Source organism: Pelobates fuscus, chromosome 5 (assembly GCF_036172605.1).
Source record: "Pelobates fuscus isolate aPelFus1 chromosome 5, aPelFus1.pri, whole genome shotgun sequence".
NCBI lineage: Eukaryota > Metazoa > Chordata > Amphibia > Anura > Pelobatidae > Pelobates > Pelobates fuscus.
This window is the reverse complement of record NC_086321.1, coordinates 375,320,965-375,339,841: the sequence shown is the minus strand read 5'-3', so window position 1 is coordinate 375,339,841 and position 18,877 is coordinate 375,320,965. Positions and strand designations below refer to the sequence as shown.

The 18,877-nt window shown below is 39.8% G+C and overlaps 1 protein-coding gene across 1 annotated transcript; it reads left to right on the top strand.

Annotated features, from left to right (window-relative positions):
* The first annotated feature begins 1,370 nt into the window (after positions 1-1,370).
* Positions 1,371-2,306, top strand: LOC134612299 (olfactory receptor 11L1-like). Its single transcript, XM_063456638.1, has one exon. The coding sequence runs from the start codon at positions 1,371-1,373 to the stop codon at positions 2,304-2,306; it is 936 nt and encodes a 311-aa protein (XP_063312708.1).
* The last annotated feature ends 16,571 nt before the right edge of the window (positions 2,307-18,877 follow it).

Sequence of the window (18,877 nt, the reverse complement as noted above, 5' to 3'; positions counted from 1 at the left end):
AGGAATCATATTTGAAAACTAGTCATTGAAATTGCAGAGGGTTTAAACTAGTCATTGAAATTGCAGAGGGGAGGTACGTGATTGCCATAAGTCATGTATGACATTGATTGCCAATGTTGTATTCAAAGCAGAGCGTGCTTTGCCATAAGGTGACCTTAAGTGGCTGCAAAGGGCTAAGGCGTCAGGCATGGATATGTTGCTCCCCATCCACCACCCCTATGTGAAGAATGAAGAGAGGCCCCAGACAAGAAACCTGCTTAGATGTAGAAAATAATCCAGGCACTCCAAGGTATTCCAACAGATCCAACAGGACCCAAGCACCAAAAAACAAAGTTTCGACCCCTTAGGGCCTTTGTCAAGCTACTGAAACACACAACTTACATACAATATATAGGTATATACAACAATTAACAAGTGAAAAAACATGTGAAATGTTACAATTAGTTAATTACATAATTACTCAATAATCATAAAAGCAGTGTCAGAACATAATCATCTCTCCAATGATAGTCTCACATATTAGGGGTGTCGCACAATGCAAAGGAATCCAGCTAATCAAATAAGAAACCTGCTTAGGGCCACATGAAATCTTATGTTTTTAGATTCTCAGAAGGCGTAGCTGTAGTCACACAACAAGCAAAATGAAAGGTCCGTAAAGTAATTCCATGACCACCCCACTGTAATATGGAAGCTGGCTTCTTCTGTGATATAATTCATTAATACTGCTCAGTGCACACAGAACATTTGTAAAAAAATGTTTTAAACAATCTAAAGTATATATTAAAAACACCTCCTATATGCAAAATGTTGAGTTTTAGTTACCCTATATGGCCACCACCTTTTAAGTTCCCCAATAACAGTGGGCCCTAACCCACATTTCTACATTTTAAGATGGTAAAAACATGCAGTTCTGCCTATCTACTCCAAGAAGACATGTCATATAAGAAAAATAATAATAATAATAAATAATAAAAAAAAATATATATATATGGGATAACTGTATCCATATGGCCAATAACATGCAAGACGGTTTACAATTTAATGGGATTTACCTAATCACTGGCCTTTAAAATGTCAGATTTAAATGTGATGAAATTTTTTTGCAATCATATTATTTACTTTAAAAAAAATGTGTTTTAGTTTTATTTCTATGTATTTTTTGTACTTTGTCTTTACATATTTTAAAATACAACACTGTTAATATTGATTACACTTTATTATTGTTATTTGCTATAATCATGTTTTAGCTATATTTCATGATTTCTTTTGTTGTCTGTATTTTAAAAGACAATATTTTTAAACATAATTTGCAATTTCATAGAGTTTAAGGAGTCACATCTCGTTGCCATGCAAGGCTCCTTCATCTGACCATGTCTTTAAAGAATAGATCAAGCGTTACAAAATTCATTCTTCTGGGCTTTGATGACCTTTATGGCTCCAACATTTTTTTCTTTATCATGTTCCTAATTATTTTCATCTTGACTTTGAGTGGAAACTTTCTGATCATTTTATTAGTTTCAAAGAGCCGTCACCTTCATTCTCCCATGTACTTCTTTCTTTGTCATTTATCATTTTCTGATATTTTGCTCACAACAAATACTCTGCCAAATCTAATGGAAGCAATCTTATTGGGTGGAAAAGAAATTACCTTTCTTGGTTGCATAGCCCAATTTTATTTCTTTAGTGCCACAACTATTACAGAATGTCTAATGCTAGCAGTGATGTCCTATGATCGATATCTCGCTATATGTGTCCCATTACGTTACACCTCTTTCATGGACTTTAAACTATGTATGTGTCTGTCTGTCTTGCCCTGGATATTAGGATTTACCGTGAACCTATCAGGTATCATACCGGTATCCAACTTTCAGTTCTGTGATGGAAATGTCGTTGACCACATATATTGTGACCTGTCCCCTCTTCAAAAACTTTCATGCTCAGACTCATCTTTCGTGGAATTTCTTGTCTTTGTGTTTTCTACCCCAATATTTATCTGTCCTTGTGGTTTTATTATAATGACTTATGCTTATATCTTCTTTACAATAATTAAGATTCCTTCGATCTCCGGAAGACAGAAAGCCTTTTCAACCTGCAGTTCCCACCTTCTCGTGGTGGGTGCATTCTATGGGACATTAATAACCAAGTATATGATACCATCCATAGGACATTCATTGCTTATGAACAAGATTATATCATTGCTGCATACGGTGTTTACTCCTTTATTCAATCCTATAGTATATAGTCTAAGAAACCAAGATATCAAAAATGCCTTTAAAATGTTTTTCAAAGTTAGACCATGTTATTAGCTTATAATTACTTGCATGAAAATGACATATTTTGGTCAATGTCAACATTTTCACGCTTACTTGTCCACAAGACAATATGCCTTTTGCATCCATTATTTGAAACATCACTATTTCTTTAAGCTCCCATTACTTTAAAACAGTCAAAACAACTATTTAAATTCCTAGAAGCATATTGCCTACCACATAAACACTCTACACTACCTTTCATGTGTTCATTAACCCTTATCTTCCCACCTGCAGTAGAAATACTTTTTCTTTCTAGGCCATACATGTATTTTTTTTGTCAACTATATCTACTGTAAAAACTCTATATTATATATATATATATATATATATATATATATATATATATATATATATATATATATATATATATATATATATATATTTATCATCAAAACAGTAGGGCTGTAGGGCTATGTTTTATGAAGAACATAAAAACATTAATTTTGGGTAAAGATTGTCATCTGCAAGTATGCAAAAATATTATGAGAAAACTAACATTAAGGAGAACTGGATAAATACAGAAACAATCAGATTATTATTGCTATTATTATAATAATCATTTAAATAGCTCCAACCTATTCCACAACATTTTACTATATTATTAAAGAGAGATTTAACTATAAATAAGACAATTACACATTTTTACAGAAACAATGGGTTGATGTGGACCCTACTCAAAAGAGCTTACAATCTAGAGGAGTGCTATGGTAGACAGTTATTAGTGCTATATTTATGTACAGTTGCTACAGCTGATATAATACTCATATTTACATGATGCTTCTGTTGATCCTCAACTTTGTGCATGTGTATGCTGGTACACTGGTGTTTTTGTTGCAGTAAATGTCATGTCTGTGTAACTTGTTGTGTGCATTTCTTTCATTTGCCTTGCTTTTAATCCACACATCCACAATGGCACACGTCCATTGTTATGAACTCTAGACTGGCCCTGCATGATCTTTTACTCCTGTTCCTTGAATAATTTTCTGATTACCTTCCAGTGACTTAGTTGGACTGGAGTAATTTACAAAAGATTTAAGGGGAAAAATCTTAACCTGGAAAAAAAGACCACACAACATTATATTGTGGAAAACTATTAGATTTTCAATTAAGAAATACATAGTCAAAAATGTAATTTAAACATCAAAAAGAGTTAAAGGATCATTATAGGGTCAGGAACACAAACATGTATTCCTGACCCTATAGTGTTAAAACCACCACCTAGCCCCCCTGGGCCCCTCATGCCTCCATAAATATAGAAAAATATTACTGTATTCCTGACCCTATAGAGGTAAAAACACCATATAGCTCCCCTGGTCTCCCCTTGCCCCTTAAATATAGTAAAATCTTACCTGTATTCTAGCCTGCTGGTGCTGGCTCTGCAGGGTCTGCCTGCTTGGCTAACATCATCAGAAGTGGTGTTTTCAGCCAATCACAATGCAATCCCATAGTAGAGAATTGAATTGGTTGCCTGTCAAGAAAGCAGGTGAGGGACAGAGCCAGTACAAGCCAAACACTGCCCTGGCCAACCTACATCTCTATGAGGAAAGTTTAGTGTCTGCATGCAGAGAGTAAATACACTGCATGTCAGTCACACTGTGCAGCACCAGGAAGCACCTCTAGCAGCCACCTGAGAAGTGCCCAGTGGAGGTGTTCCAAGGCTGTAATGTAAAAACTTTTCTCTGCAAAACAGTGTTTACTGCAAAAAGCCTGAAGTGACTGATTATACTCACCAGAACAAAAACAATAAGCTGTAGTTGTACTGGTGACTATAGTGTCCCTTTAAAATTAGATTGATACTCTAGCTCCCAAAAAAACTTTAGCTTAATGAAGCAGTTATTTTGTATAGATTATGCCTCTACAGTCTCACTGCTCAATTCTCTGCCATTTAGGAATGAAATCACTTTGTTTATACAACCCTAGTCACACATTCCTGCATGTGATTTACATGTCACTCCTAAACACGTCCTGTAAAGAGAGATTTGATATTTAAACTTCCTTTATTGCGTGGTCATTGTGTGTGATTAAAATGTTATTTACATGGCAGAAGATACAAACTTCTAAAGTAAGTTAGGATCTGATTGAAAATGAAACAATTTCTTTTCATGCAGGATATGCCATTCACAACCGGGGGAGGTGTGGATACGACTGCATAAACAGAAACAAAAGTGCTTTAACTCCTAAATGGCAGAGATTTGAGCAATGAGACTGCAGGAACATGATGTATGCACCAACACTGCTTCATTAACCCTTTAAGACCGGAGGGCGCACTATTACGCCCTATTTTAAGCTGCTTTAAACGCCGCCAGGCGTAATAGTATGCCCTCCATTTTTTTGTTACTTACCCGGTCGCCGGCGATCCCACACCGGCGATTGCGGTTGGGGGGGACTCCCAGGGAGCCCTCCCCACGGCACGTCCTTCCTCCTGGGGCCCCCCCCCAGCCATGTGAGAGTGAGGTCCTTGCGAGGACCTCACAATCACATGGCCGGGTTATCTGGCTCAGGCATTTCCAGCAGGGGGACTAACTGTAATGACAGTTAGTCCCCATGCTGGCTGGAAATAAAATAAAATAAATTAAAATAAGTGTAAAAAAAAAATAATAATAATATACTTAGATCATATATATATATATATATATTAATATCAAATTACACGTAGACTGATACTGATTAAATATATATATAATTATATAATATAAAAAAAATTATGTAAATACGTTAAAAAATAAAATTTTAAAAATAATGAAAAATAAATAATTAAAAAATATATAGATGTGTGTTATTTCGTTCTAACTATTGTGATATTAATATATATATATATATATATATATATATTTATTTATATCAAAATACACGTAGAACGAAATATATATATATATATATATATATATATATATATCTATATACATAAATATATACATATATATATATACCTATATATAAATAAAAATATTTTAAAAAAATTATATATATATATATATATATATATATTCATATATATATATATATATATATATATACATACGTATATATATACATATATTATTTCTACACATATATTTATGTAATAATTTTACATAATTGGGTATCTTAATTAATTACAATTTGCAGGACCTGCCTGACAACCCAGGCCGAAAGTAAAGGGAATTTAATTTGCTAGCAATATATTTAACCCTATAACTTTGCAAGACACCATAAAACCTGTACATGGGGGGTACTGTTCTACTCGGGAGACTTCGCTGAACACAAATATTAGTGTTTCAAAACAGTAAAATGTATTACAACGATGATATCGCCAGTAAAATTGACATTTTTTGCATTTTTCACGCACAAACAGCAATTACACGGATGATATTATTGCTGCGATACTTTTTACTGTTTTGAAACACAAATATTTGTGTTCAGCGAAGTCTTATGAGTACAACAGTTCCCCTCATGTACATTTTGTATGGTGTTTTCAAAAGTTACAGCGTCAAATATAAGGCTTGTGTTTCATTTTTTTCACATTAAAATTCGCCAGATTGCTTACATTGCCTTTGAGACCCTACGATAGCCCAAGAATGAAAATTACCCCTATGATGGCAAACCATTTGCAATAGTAGACAACCCAAGGTATTGCAAATTGGGTATGTCCAGTCTTTTTTAGTAGCCTCTTAGTCACAAACACTGGCCAAAATTGGTGTTTTTTGCATTTTTCACACACAAACAAATACTAACGCTAACTTTGTCCAGTGTTTGTGACCAAATGGCTACTAAAAAAGACTGGACATACCCAATTTGCAATACCTTGGGTCGTCTACTATTGCAAATGGTATGCCATTATGGGTGTAAATTTTATTCCTGGGCTACTATACAGTCTCAAAGGCAACGTAACCAATCTGGTGAATTTCAATTTCAAATGTAACGTGTAACTTCCCAAAACACCATAAAACCTGTACATAGGGGGTACTGTTTTACACATGAGACTTTGTTGAATACAAATATGTGTATTTTATTGCAGTAAAAGCAAACAGTATTATGACATTGACAGTTAAAATGTCATGTAGAACTAAAAAAATAACAAAATGTCTTATTTTCTCCCATTTTGTTCATATTAAATTATGTTTCATAGCTAAATATTTGATATTAAATTAAAGCCCTGTTTCCCCTGAATAAAATGATATATAATAAGGGGGGGTGCATTTAATATGAAAGAGGTGAATTACGGTTGGACAGACTTATAGCGCAAATGCCAGGTTTTGTTTACGTTTTTGTTTTGTTCACAACTTGTACATTTGGCTCAGTTCTTAAAGGGAAACTCCAGTGCCAGAAAAACGATCCGTTTTTCTGGCACTGGAGGGACCCTCTCCCTCCCACCCCCCAATCCCCGGTTACTGAAGGGGTGAAAACCCCTTCAGTCACTTACCTGGGACAGCGGCGATGTCCCTCGCCGCTGTCTCCACCTCCGCGACGCTCCTCCCAGTGATTGCGTCGGCCGGTGGGCGAGACTGGTCTCGCCCGCCGGCCGAGGAGACCTAATGCGCATGCGCGGAAATGCTGTGCATGCGCATTACGTCTCCCCATAGGAAAGCATTGAAAAATAATTTCAATGCTTTCCTATGGGGTTTTGAGCGACGCTGGAGGTCCTCACACAGCGTGAGGACGTCCAGTGACACTCTAGCACAGGTTTCCTGTGCTAGAACCCAGGAAGTGACCTCTAGTGGCTGTCTAGTAGACAGCCACTAGAGGTGGAGTTAACCCTGCAATGTAATTATTGCAGTTTATAGAAAACTGCAATAATTACAGTTGCAGGGTTAAGAGTAGTGGGAGTTGGCACCCAGACCACTCCAATGAGCAGAAGTGGTCTGGGTGCCTAGAGTGTTAAGCTAAAATTGCTTTGATGCCTGTAGTGTCCTATAAGATAAAATAAATTTTGCATTAGCAATGACAGAAAGTAATGCATATACACTTTGTTATAGTGAGTTATAGTTGGGTGGGAACTCGCCTTCTTCCACCCACCCTGGATCCAACACCAGGATCAAGCTTCCAGTGGGTGAATCTCTCCTACTTCAGAGAGTGTAGAAGGAACAGCTCTTATAAGAGCTAGTGATTATAATCCCAGGGGAGTATAGTGATAAAGTAATCCCCAGGATAGATACAGCCATTCCCCCACACATGAGATGAGACTTTAGGTTGAGGGTAAGCAGGCACTCAATTTTACTGGTGCCACGCTGGCCTTTTGTGACAATCCCCATGCAAGGGGTACACCAACATGGACCTTCTTGGGGACTAAGACACAGACCAATAAGAATAGTGATTAAATCCACGACACTACCATAACAAACATACAATCCCTCCTCTCTGCCTGGGAGATAATTGGGTCAGATACGGTATCAATTCAATTATCTCCAGGCAGAAAAAACACATATTTTACAAAACCCCAGAAGTACCCCAAAAACACCTGATATCCCCACAATTGTTACATCCACTGATAGTTCTGATCTGGGTGACCAACATATCCAACAATCACCCAGATCAATTCTGTTCAGGGAATCAGAATTCATATTTTGACCGACCGCATGCATGGTCCCATGCCCAAAACAGTTCCAGAGAATCAGGCTGTGTGGCCAGTCTACTTCGGGTATTCAAAGTACAGTTCGAAATACCGAAAGTAGCCGTTCATGGATAAAGTCAGTGTATGTCTCTTGTTCGTCGTACATCCATGGAAGATAAAGTTTAGCGGTGTTCGCGCCATCGAGTGGCCAATTTGAGTTTCATGCACTTGATGACCAAACATCGCTGGATGCGTTCGACTAAACAAGATGGCCGCCGCTACGTGTTCGAATGCCACTTCGATTGGCTTCGGGTGTTCGGGAGTTCGAAGTGCTGCTTCAAAAATTCGAATTGTTCCTGTTAGAAGCCCAAGAGGCACAACCAGAGTCTTTAAGCCAAAGTTCATTACAGGGGCCATAGTCACAGGGCAGGAGGCTGGCAAACAGGTCCCTCCAAAAACCAGTTGTGGGTCACTGGCTTTGGCGAAAGCTGACTAACATTCTTACAAAGAAACAAGTCCTGTGCTCAAACTCCCATTACTCCTGGGTGGCAGCAATGACCATGGTACACATCAGCCTAAATACATATAGTAAAAACCAAAGAAAAAAAGTTACCTGCTCTCTTTCCACATCACTATGTATTTTTAAACAAATGGAGGTTTTTAGTTACCTCCAATGGCCATGAGAGGGTATGCCCACCTGCCACGTCAAGGCAGACCTCTTAGATGGGTCCTAATGCTAACCATTCCATGAGAGGGTATGCCCACCTGCCACGTCAAGGCAGACCTCTTAGGTGGGTCCCATAAGCTCAAGGAAGCAAGGTGAATGGTAAGAGTTAAGATCTATGTACTATTTTCATTGCTGCCGCCCAGGAGTAATGGGAGTTTGAGTGCAGTACTTGTTTCTTTGTATTTGTATTCACTATTGTATCACACAGCTAGGTTACAATACTGCTGCCCATCCAGGGCCGGCGCTACCATAAAGGCGAATTAGGCATTCGCCTGGGGCGCCAACCTCCAGGGGGCGCCCACCGGGAGGTTTCTGGGTGGGCTGCTCCTGTGGGTGGGCAGTGGGCTGCTTTTGCCTGGGGTCGGAGCGCTGGGTAAGTGGCTGTTTAGCCACCCCCCAGCGCAGCCATATCCTGTGCTCCCTCTGCTTCCATGTTGCTGCAGTGCCGATCATCTGCTCAGGGAGAGGGGATCTGTTGAATCGCCAGCACCCGAGCAGAGCACTCTGCTTGCTGCAGGCAGGGGAAGCCGGGATGTGACCTGGTATCCTGGCTGCCCCCTGCCTGTGAACACAGGAAGCACTCTGGAGGGAGCAGGAAGCAGCCTGTGCTCACAGTGCACCGCTCTCCTGCTCCCCCAGGAACAAGGACAGATACCTGCAGGCTGAAAGATGGTCCCCTTCTTCTCCAGTCACATCACTAGCACAGGTATGGCATAAGAGGAGATGGTTATTATTGTGTGTATGTTTGAAAATTGGTGTGTTAAGTTTGTTTGTGGGTGTGTGTATAATAAACTGACTATATGTAAACTGGTGTGAGTGACAGTGTGTGTGTGTGTGTGTGTGTGTTAGTGACAATGTGTAAGTGACATTGTGTTTGTGTGTATGTGTGTATTTGTCAGTAAGAGTTTGTGTGTTGGTGAGAGGGTGTAAGTGACATTGTGTTTGTGTGTATGTGTGTATTTGTCAGTAAGAGTTTGTGTGTTGGTGAGAGGGTGTAAGTGACATTGTGTTTATGTGTATGTGTGTATTTGTTGGTGAGAGGGTGTAAGTGACGTGTGTGTGTGTGCCAGTGAGTGTGTGACCAGTTATATTTCTAATATATTAATATAATTATTTATATTATATTTAAAAAAAAAGTTTTACTTACAGTGTGCCTTTCAGACAAGTTCCCTGTAGCATACATTAAATACCACCATTATCATAAACTACATGCACAATAGTATAAGTTAAATCCCACCAAATTAATTGAATACATTTTTTTATAACAACCATAAATATTTTCAATGTAAAATGTATATGTATTAGGAAGTATGTGCGTATGGATGTGTGTATTAGGCAGTATGTACGTATGGATGTGTGTGTTGGGCAGTATGTGCGTATGGATGTATGTGTTGGGCAGTATGTGCGTATGGATGTGTGTGTTGGGCAGTATGTGCGTTTGGATGTGTGTGTTGGGCAGTATGTGCGCATGGATGTATGTGTTGGGCAGTACGTGCGTATGGATGTGTGTGTTGGGCAGTATGTGCGTATGGATGTGTGTGTTGGGCAGTATGTGCGCATGGATGTATGTGTTGGGCAGTATGTGCGCATGGATGTGTGTGTTGGGCAGTATGTGCGTATGGATGTGTGTATTAGGCAGTATGTGCGTATGGATGTGTGTTGGGCAGTATGTGCGTATGGATGTATGTGTTGGGCAGTATGTGCGTATGGATGTGTGTGTTGGGCAGTATGTGCGTATGGATGTGTGTGTTGGGCTATGTGCGTATGGATGTGTGTGTTGGGCAGTATGTGCGTATGGATGTGTGTGTTGGACAGTGTGCGTATGGATGTGTGTGTTGGGCAGTATGTGCGCATGGATGTGTGTGTTGGGCAGTATGTGCGTATGGATGTGTGTGTTGGGCAGTATGTGCGTATGTATGTATGTGTTGGGCAGTATGTGCGTATGGATGTATGTGTTGGGCAGTATGTGCGCTTGGATGTATGTGTTGGGCAGTATGTGTGCATGGATGTATGTGTTGGGCAGTATGTATATAATGGGCAGTGAGTGTGTATGGTTGAATGTATATATTAGGCAGCGTGCGTGTATGGATGTATGTATTGGCAGTGTGTGTGTGTGTGTGTGTGTGTGTGTGTGGATGTATGTATTCCTGTGTGTACTGAATGTGTGTGTTCATATTGGACAGTTTCTTTTTCCCCCCTAAATGTCTGCTCACTGTGTCTCTTCTAAAATGTCTCCTAGTCTGTATAGGTTTCCTAAAAACCTCAACAATCTCTCTATCCCTTTCCTAATTGTCTGTTCCCTTTTCCTAAATTTATCACTGGTCTCTCTGCTTTCCCTTAGACACTTAGGAGTCTATTCACTAAACAGTGATTTGAAAAAAGTTGAGATGAATTTATACAACTCTTCTGTTTTGGCCTAAATGTTTCAAGTTATATTTCAACCCACTGTTTAATAAATAGACATGGAAAAGAAAAGAAGATAAATTGACAGAAGATAATTACCGGGTTATTCACTAGAGTGAAAATTGTAAGTGTAAGGGCAGAGTAGCCAAATCTGGAGAATGTTAACAGGTGTTTTGACCATAAATTAGAAGTTCAATTTGAATTCCCAACAATTCTCACTTTATTGAATAACCCTATTGGAATAAAGAGAAACAGGCTGGAGAGAATCTGTGGCATAGAGTGAGCAGATAAATCATGAACATAGAGCCTGCAAGCTTTTGGAAATAGACACAAAGGAGAAAGCTGAGGATAAACGCTAATGAGAGAGATTGGGCACTATGGAGGAAAGGGACAGCTGATCAGACCTAATTAAAAACCAAATGGCAAAATTTATACCATTTAGAAGAATTCGCCAACTCCGCTACTGTCACAGTTCAGCTGTTTTTGCTTAAACTATGCAATTTGATTTGCAATTCACTGAATTCATAGTTTAGTGAATAAACTTCTGAGAGAGTGTAGTTGCATTCAAGAGGGGGCGGCAAAATGGATCTTTGCCTAGGGCGGCAAGAATCCTTGCACCGGCCCTGTGCCCATCCCATGTGTTCCCTATTAAGGGTTGATAAGCATGTAGGGATGTATATAAAAAATACCCCTTTTTTCATTAGAGATATCTTTGCCAGAAGCTCAAGGAAGCAAGGTGAATGGTTAGAGTTAGGACCCACCTAAGAGGTCTGCCTTGACGTGGCAGGTGGGCATACCCTCTCATGACTAACATTCTTGCCTTCTCTGCTCTCTATAATTATTCTTTGTGAACAGTGTTAATTTTGTCGACTAACACATTTTGACAAACTTTAGTCGACTAAAACTAGACTAAAACTAAAACAATTAAAATGCCTAATATACGACTAGAACTAAAATGGCCTTTTAGTCAAAAGACTGACTAAAACTGAACTGAAATTTACTGCCAACATTTTCAGAGCACAGAGGGGCTGTGGAAGGGCCAAAAGAGACAGACCAGGGCTTGGGAGCAAGACACCGAGAGTACCTGGGAGGGCACAGAGAGACACAGAGGGGCTGTGGAAGGGCCAAAAGAGACAGACCAGGGCTTGGGAGAGAGACACCTAGAGGGGCTGGGAGGACACAAAGAGACACAGAGGGGCTGTGGAAGGGCCAAAAGAGACAGACCAGGGCTTGGGAGCGAGAAACCTAGAGGGCCTGGGTAAGGGGCAAAAGAGATAGATAGGCTTTAACTAAACCCATTAGATTTTAGTCATATCGACTAAAACCTCCAGTAGATTTAGTCAAATAAAATCTACTGGAGATTTAATTGACAAAACTAGACTAAAACTAAAACAATTCAGATGACTAAAATACAACAAACACTAAAATAGCTTTTTAGTTAAAAGACTAGGACTAAAACTAAATTTAAATTTGCCTCCAAAATTAACATTGCTTGTGAAATGAGATCCTTAACTCAACCCTTTGTCAGATGTAAGTTGTATATTTAGTTAGCATTCCAAAATGAATAATCGTGCATTCATCCACATTGAAAGTAAACTAGCCTGTTCAGTTTCCTACTTTGCCAAGCTCACCTACCCCCCCCCCATATATATAATAAAGTAAGGAAGATACTCAGCCTCGTTTATCTTGAAAATGTGTTTTAAAACAATCTCCCAATAAAGGTCAACATGGTCTGAGAGTGTTCCTAGTGTCATCTAATTCTATCTATTCTATCTCTGCAATGCTGAGACTGCCAAACCGATGCTTAATATTAATTTTATCAGTGTCACAGATGGTTTGGGTGTTTTTGCACATTTCTACACTGTTTATAATAAGACGATAGAGCACCTCTGTAACCTCTTTATAAGGCCAACCAACCATTACCTTGGGCCCCTGACATGGTCTTCGTCTAATCTGCCAATTGCTTAATATTTATGCTTTGATTCCTAGCAATGACTATAGGACACATTAGCCCCAACACATACAATTAAAGCCAAAGGAAAGAGTTACTTGCCCACTATGCCCTTTTCAATAAATGGACGTTTATTTAGTACCACTCCACTGGCCATTTAATTGTAAGCTCCCCTGCCATGTTACAATGCTGCCACCCCCCATGTGTTTCTATTAAGGGTTAATAAATATTAAGCACTTTAGAAAAATACCCCTCTCTGTCTCATTAGAGATGTTACCTTCTAGATTAAATAAGCAAGGTGAATAGTTAGTGAAGGGCTTATGGCAGGTGGGCTTACACTTTAATAACCATTGGAATGGTACAAAAAGCTCCAGTTATTCAAATGTACATAGGGATCTGGGATAGTGCAGAAGCAACGTTTTTTGTTTCTTTCTTTTTTTATTACAAAATAATAATTTACTAAAATTCAGTATTTAGTGAATCAACCCTTGTAGCTATCCGAACATTGGTTATATTAATCTTTGAAGTCAGGAGAAAGTAAAGTAATATAAGTTCATCTTTGTTGCAATATCTGACAGTTTAACCTAATTACTTAAAGAAAGAAATCACTCTAATCCTTAGAGTCTAAAAGGATGTTCCCTTAAGCGGGCCGACTTGAGGCAAGAAACATTAATTTATTGTGCAACCGATGAGGATGCTCTCTGAAGACCTTGCACTGGGACTAATACCTACTGGCAGTGTTTTTCCAATTAACTTCATAATTCTACAGACAAATGAATCTCCTGTGATAGACACTATGTTTACACATGATGTAATGTTCTCTGATTCAGATATAGGTTTATTTTAACATCTCTACAATCCCTTTGTGTGCTGAAATAGACATATCTAATAAAATAAGAATTATATTAACAAAAAAGTACTCTACTACGAAGCAAACTTTATGTTGTAAGTCAAACAACTCTTGTTGTATTACCTAGTTTGTTTGAGGGGCTTTGGAAATTCCTAAATGGTAAATATTGCATCCCATCCAGTGTTACAGTACTCAAAAATGGTTTCACAGTAAATAGAGAGGCAGTGTCAGAGGACTTCAGGTACTATAGCCAATTCAATGACATTAAATGGTTATACAGTGCCTACAGTGACCCTTTAATTAATCAAAGGACTGCATTAGCACATATGTCTTATTTCTGCAGTACATTAACATTTCCATAATATCCCCCATTAAAGGAATACTTGAAGAACCATACACACTACAGTGACTTGTGGTAGTTATGGTGCTAGGAGTGCCCCAGCACAGCCCTCATTTTAAAGAATCAAACCATTTTAGATTTCTCACCCGTGGACCGACTGGAGACGCTCCCTCCCTGTCTCCTTTATATCTCAGTGAGAGCTAGAAGCTCTGGATTAGGAGCTCTCATTAGTTTTGCTGATCCAATCCCTGAAGTGCATGCCTAGTAAATTGGCTGAGAGTTTCAGGTGATGAGCCCTGCACTGCTCGGCTAAGATCATTGTAGAGAACTTCTGGCTCAATTTAACAGACCCCAGGAAAGAATTCAAACCATTCTAAAATGGTTTGAAACCTAACAATTGAAGAGAGTCGGTTGTATCGGGGAACTTTCTGCACCATAACAACTACAGTGTACTTAAGGATGCTTGGAGTGTTAATTTAACCACTTCACTACCCTAACACTTACACTATTCCTAAAAGTTACCAAAACCATCAACCTATATAAAAAATATACAATAAGGACCAGGGCCGGACTGGGAAAAAAAATTAGGCCCGGGCATTTATCAATCAGAAAGGCCCCCTAAGAAGGGGGCGGGGTCAGAGAGGGTGTGTTTTGTCATCACTAATGACAAGCACGCCCCCTCTCAAAGTGAGCATGTTGGTTCAATGCGCAGAGACCCGCTGAAGAGCTCTAGCATTAGAAAAAGGTAAATCTCTGAGGTTGTAAAAAAGCCTTCTAAGTCACAGACGTCTTCAGGCCACTTACCCCAAAGCCATTTGTTACCAAAGATGGCTGAAAAACCCTTGTTGGATGCTGCGTCTGACCATATGGTTGGCGACGTGTCTGATAATGCGGGGAGGAACAAACCTTTACCATTCCAGCTGGTCAAGAACCTCTTCCACATTTGTAGGTCTGCTGTGGCTTGTAGATCCATGGATAGTCTGTGGTTTCACGTGTTGGAAGTGGGGAAAAAGACAAAGCAGTCTGGATATGAAAGCCCGTCCTTGAGGGATGATGCGCGTGGCGAAGTTTAAGGAACCTATAAGGGACTGGAGTTCCTTGCGGTTGCAAGTACCCAGGAAAATGTAGTGATTTATGCTGTTGATAATGTTGTCAATTTTGTCGTGTGGTAAGCTTGCTTGCATGGATGCTGAGTCGAGTTGTATGTCCAGGAATGTAATGATGGTGTCTGGATCTTCAGTTTTCTTGAGGGATACTGGGACACCCAAGTGGTTGAATAGATTAATGGCTTCTTTGAGACTTCTGGGGGGAAGTGAGTTCCCTTCTATCATCAGAAAATCATCGAGGTAATGGATGGGGCATCTTGAAATGTTTAGTAGTAACCAGCAAAGTGTTTCAGCAAAAGTGTCAAAAATCTTTGGAATACTTTTTGACCCAAAGGTTAAGCGGGAGAAGAAATAGTATTTGTCTTCCCATTTTATACCATGTAAGTGCCAGAGTGTAGGGTGGATTGGTAGTAGTTTGAAGGCATTTGTAATGTCTGTCTTACTTAATTAAGCTCCAACCCCCGTTTGTGTGATGGCTGTAATGGCGTGATCAATGGTGGCGTATTGTAGGGAAAATTCTTCGGAGGGAATGAGGGAGTTGAGACTTGGGGTAGAGGAGGTATGAGGGGCTGAAAGATCAATAATGAGTCTTTGTTTGAGGGAAGTTTTCCCTGTGACAATCCCGATGGGGTTTGTACGCCATGATGTAAATGATGGGGTTGCGAACGGTCCAAACAAAAACCCTTCTGCCAATTCTTGTGCTATTAGTGTATTTACTGCTGTTGGGTTCTGGTTTGCAGACTGTAAATTTGGGCATTCTAGTTGGCCAGTGGGCATATGTATGATGCCTGTGTGGAACCCGTCATTGAATCCCATGATAAGAAACTCTACAAGATGTCTGGAGGGGTGATTGGCTAGTAGTGCTGCTAGAACATCAATGTTAACAGACGTTAGGTATGGTTTAGGGTACATTTTATTAGGACACATGGATTTAGCATGTGCCCTGAAACATTGTGAACAAATATGCAACAATCTACATGCACTAAAACTACATGTGCTACCGTTAAAATTATTGTAAATCTGTGATTTTCCAAAGAAAATGATGGGACGACCAAGTTTGTCTCTGGCGTTCTTTCCTGTTCTACCAGCGTAGCTAGTGCTGGGTGCCTGACTGTGGTCGTCTGCTGTGCTAGAACAAAAATTTGTGGTGTGTGTAGTAGAAGAGCAGGATACACAAGCCAGTGTTTTTAGCCCTGCGAAATGTCTGCAGAAAATTTCTGTGTCCAATCTGCTCCAGTTGATATGGGTACCATACTGGGAGAGAGCGCCAGACACTTTGGTGGAGAATGACCTATGGTAGTCGTAAAAAGCCGACCCACCATATTTGTTACCAAGGTCCACCAGCTTGTGCATGTAACGATCAAATTCCTCTCTTCTATTAGGGTACACTTCACACATAACATCTCTGAATATAACAAAAGCTAAGACAAATTCCGGGATGGTCAGTTTATGGTTCAACCTGGAGTCTTTGGATCTGACCACCACAGATACCTCGTCATACATACAAGTTTTGTTTTCTACCACATCCTGGGAGGCAATTAGTAAGGATGCTAGATTGACATCTTTGCCCTCCAGGATGTCTTTCTTGATTTGGGCTGGGATAGTGTGTGCAGGATCAACGTCCAGGGTATCTGACGAGTTAACGTTACCCGTAGCCCGTGGTTCAATTGGTGCCGGTTGAACGGTGTCGGGAAGGCCTGCCTTGGTGAGGGCTGTGGTCACCGCCTCGAGGTTAGCCAGTCTGTCGTTGACCTTGCCCATGGAGCTCATGAGTGAGGCCAGCATAGCCTGGATGTCCCCTGAATTGGTGGTGCTGGGGCCTTCCCCTGCTTGCGTGTTGTTTGTTGTCGTGTTTAGGAGTTTAAATAACTCCGCTTTCCTTGCTGTAGCAATGTAGGGAATTTGACGTCTCCTTAACTCGGTGGTAATGCGTGGTATTGTCCAGGATCTGATTGACGCTGGATTGGCCATATCTTCCCCGTGAGAAGGTGTCTCGCCCCTAGCTGGGTACTAGGAAGCGATAACTCCTCACCACTTGCATGAGACATGTTTAACTAAAATAAAAGGTAAAATTATTATTTGAACTGGGTGTTTTAGTACTGGCTTGCTAGCTATGCCGAAAGGCGAAACGATTATGCTCAAGTTTGTGACTGGTGAGGCCCTGCTAGTGCCAAGTGGCTTGAGAGGCTCTATCTATGCGTTGGCGCGATGGAATTTTTTGTGGCCACCAATCGTAGTGGCAGGATGATGGCCTCTCGGTGAGATTACTCAGAAAAAGGAAAGGGAGTGACTGGTGAGGCCCTCTCTATGAAACATGCAAGGCAACTAGCTCACAAGTGGCTCGAGGGATGTATTCCTCCGAGTATGAGGCGGGTTTGTTGGCCTCGCGGGACCGCTATTCCGAAGCATAGTGCAGAGAAGAAGAAATACCAGCTATTGGCCCCTATGACCCTGTCTGCCAGTACTTATCTATTTTTTTGGGAATCATATTTGGATACTGTGAGCAGGTGTACGTACCTGGAAGTATAATTTAAGAACTAGACAATCCGTATAGGTGGCAGTAGATACCTGTAACTAAATAGATGGAAACCGTATGAAAATAAATACAATTGGCATGATCAATTTCTTAATAATGTTTGTCTCTTTGACCCATAGAGGTCAGTGGTGAGGATGTTTGTAAGGTATCCGTACGTTATGTGCTTGCCAGGTTGTAGGTGGCTGAGTTCGCGTCTTGTAGTACGTTGAACGTAGTAATTTGGCATGGATTTACGTTAAGTTTTATCTGAAATGTACATATTTGATTTAAGGTTCCCAGTTAGGGGATGTGCTATTTGTTTGTGGGGAGGTAATTAAGTTAAATAGGTGATTTGTACAAAGTATGCGACGAAAATACGTTATGTGGTATTTTCAATGTAATGATTGGCTATTTATCGAATATATCTATATATATGTGTCTGTAATTTTTAATTGTGTGGATTGATCGTGTAGTTTGTTTGGTCTATTAATTTAGGGGTCAGTGTTTGTAAAGCCCCGTATGAACGTATGATGAAGTGGTCTGTAGGTGGTCGTGTAGGTAACCTATGTACCATATATATATATATATATAGAGGTCCATGGGGATGATGTTAATGTCAATGTATGCTGGCCTGTAGGTGGCAGTGTAGAACAGCCGTTGCCATGTGTATTGAGACAGTTAATTAACCGATCTATGGTTTGAAATATGTATGAATAAATGTCCGTGTAGCACGTATCAAGTGTTATGTAGACAAAGTTATATATAATGGATGTATATTGGTTTTGGTATGTTATTACCTTTAAACGTAGGCAATATTCCAGATGAAACTAAGTTTAATAACCCATTGCTTAGCCTAGACATGTGTTTAACCGCAAAACCAGGACAAGTATATGTGTACCATGTGCGGCTGTATGGAAATACACCCCGGACCATTATATATGTGTACCATGTGCGGCTGTATGGACATATATATGGTGGTGAGTTATCTGGCAACCGCATGAGCTTGCCATAACGGACTGATAATAGATTTAGAGTTTTATGTGTTTTTAGTGTGGTGTAGCCTGTGAGTGTAACAGGCAGGCAGTAATTATGGATCTTGTGGGAATGTTTAATGGTAATGCCATAGCATGTTTAATTGGTACA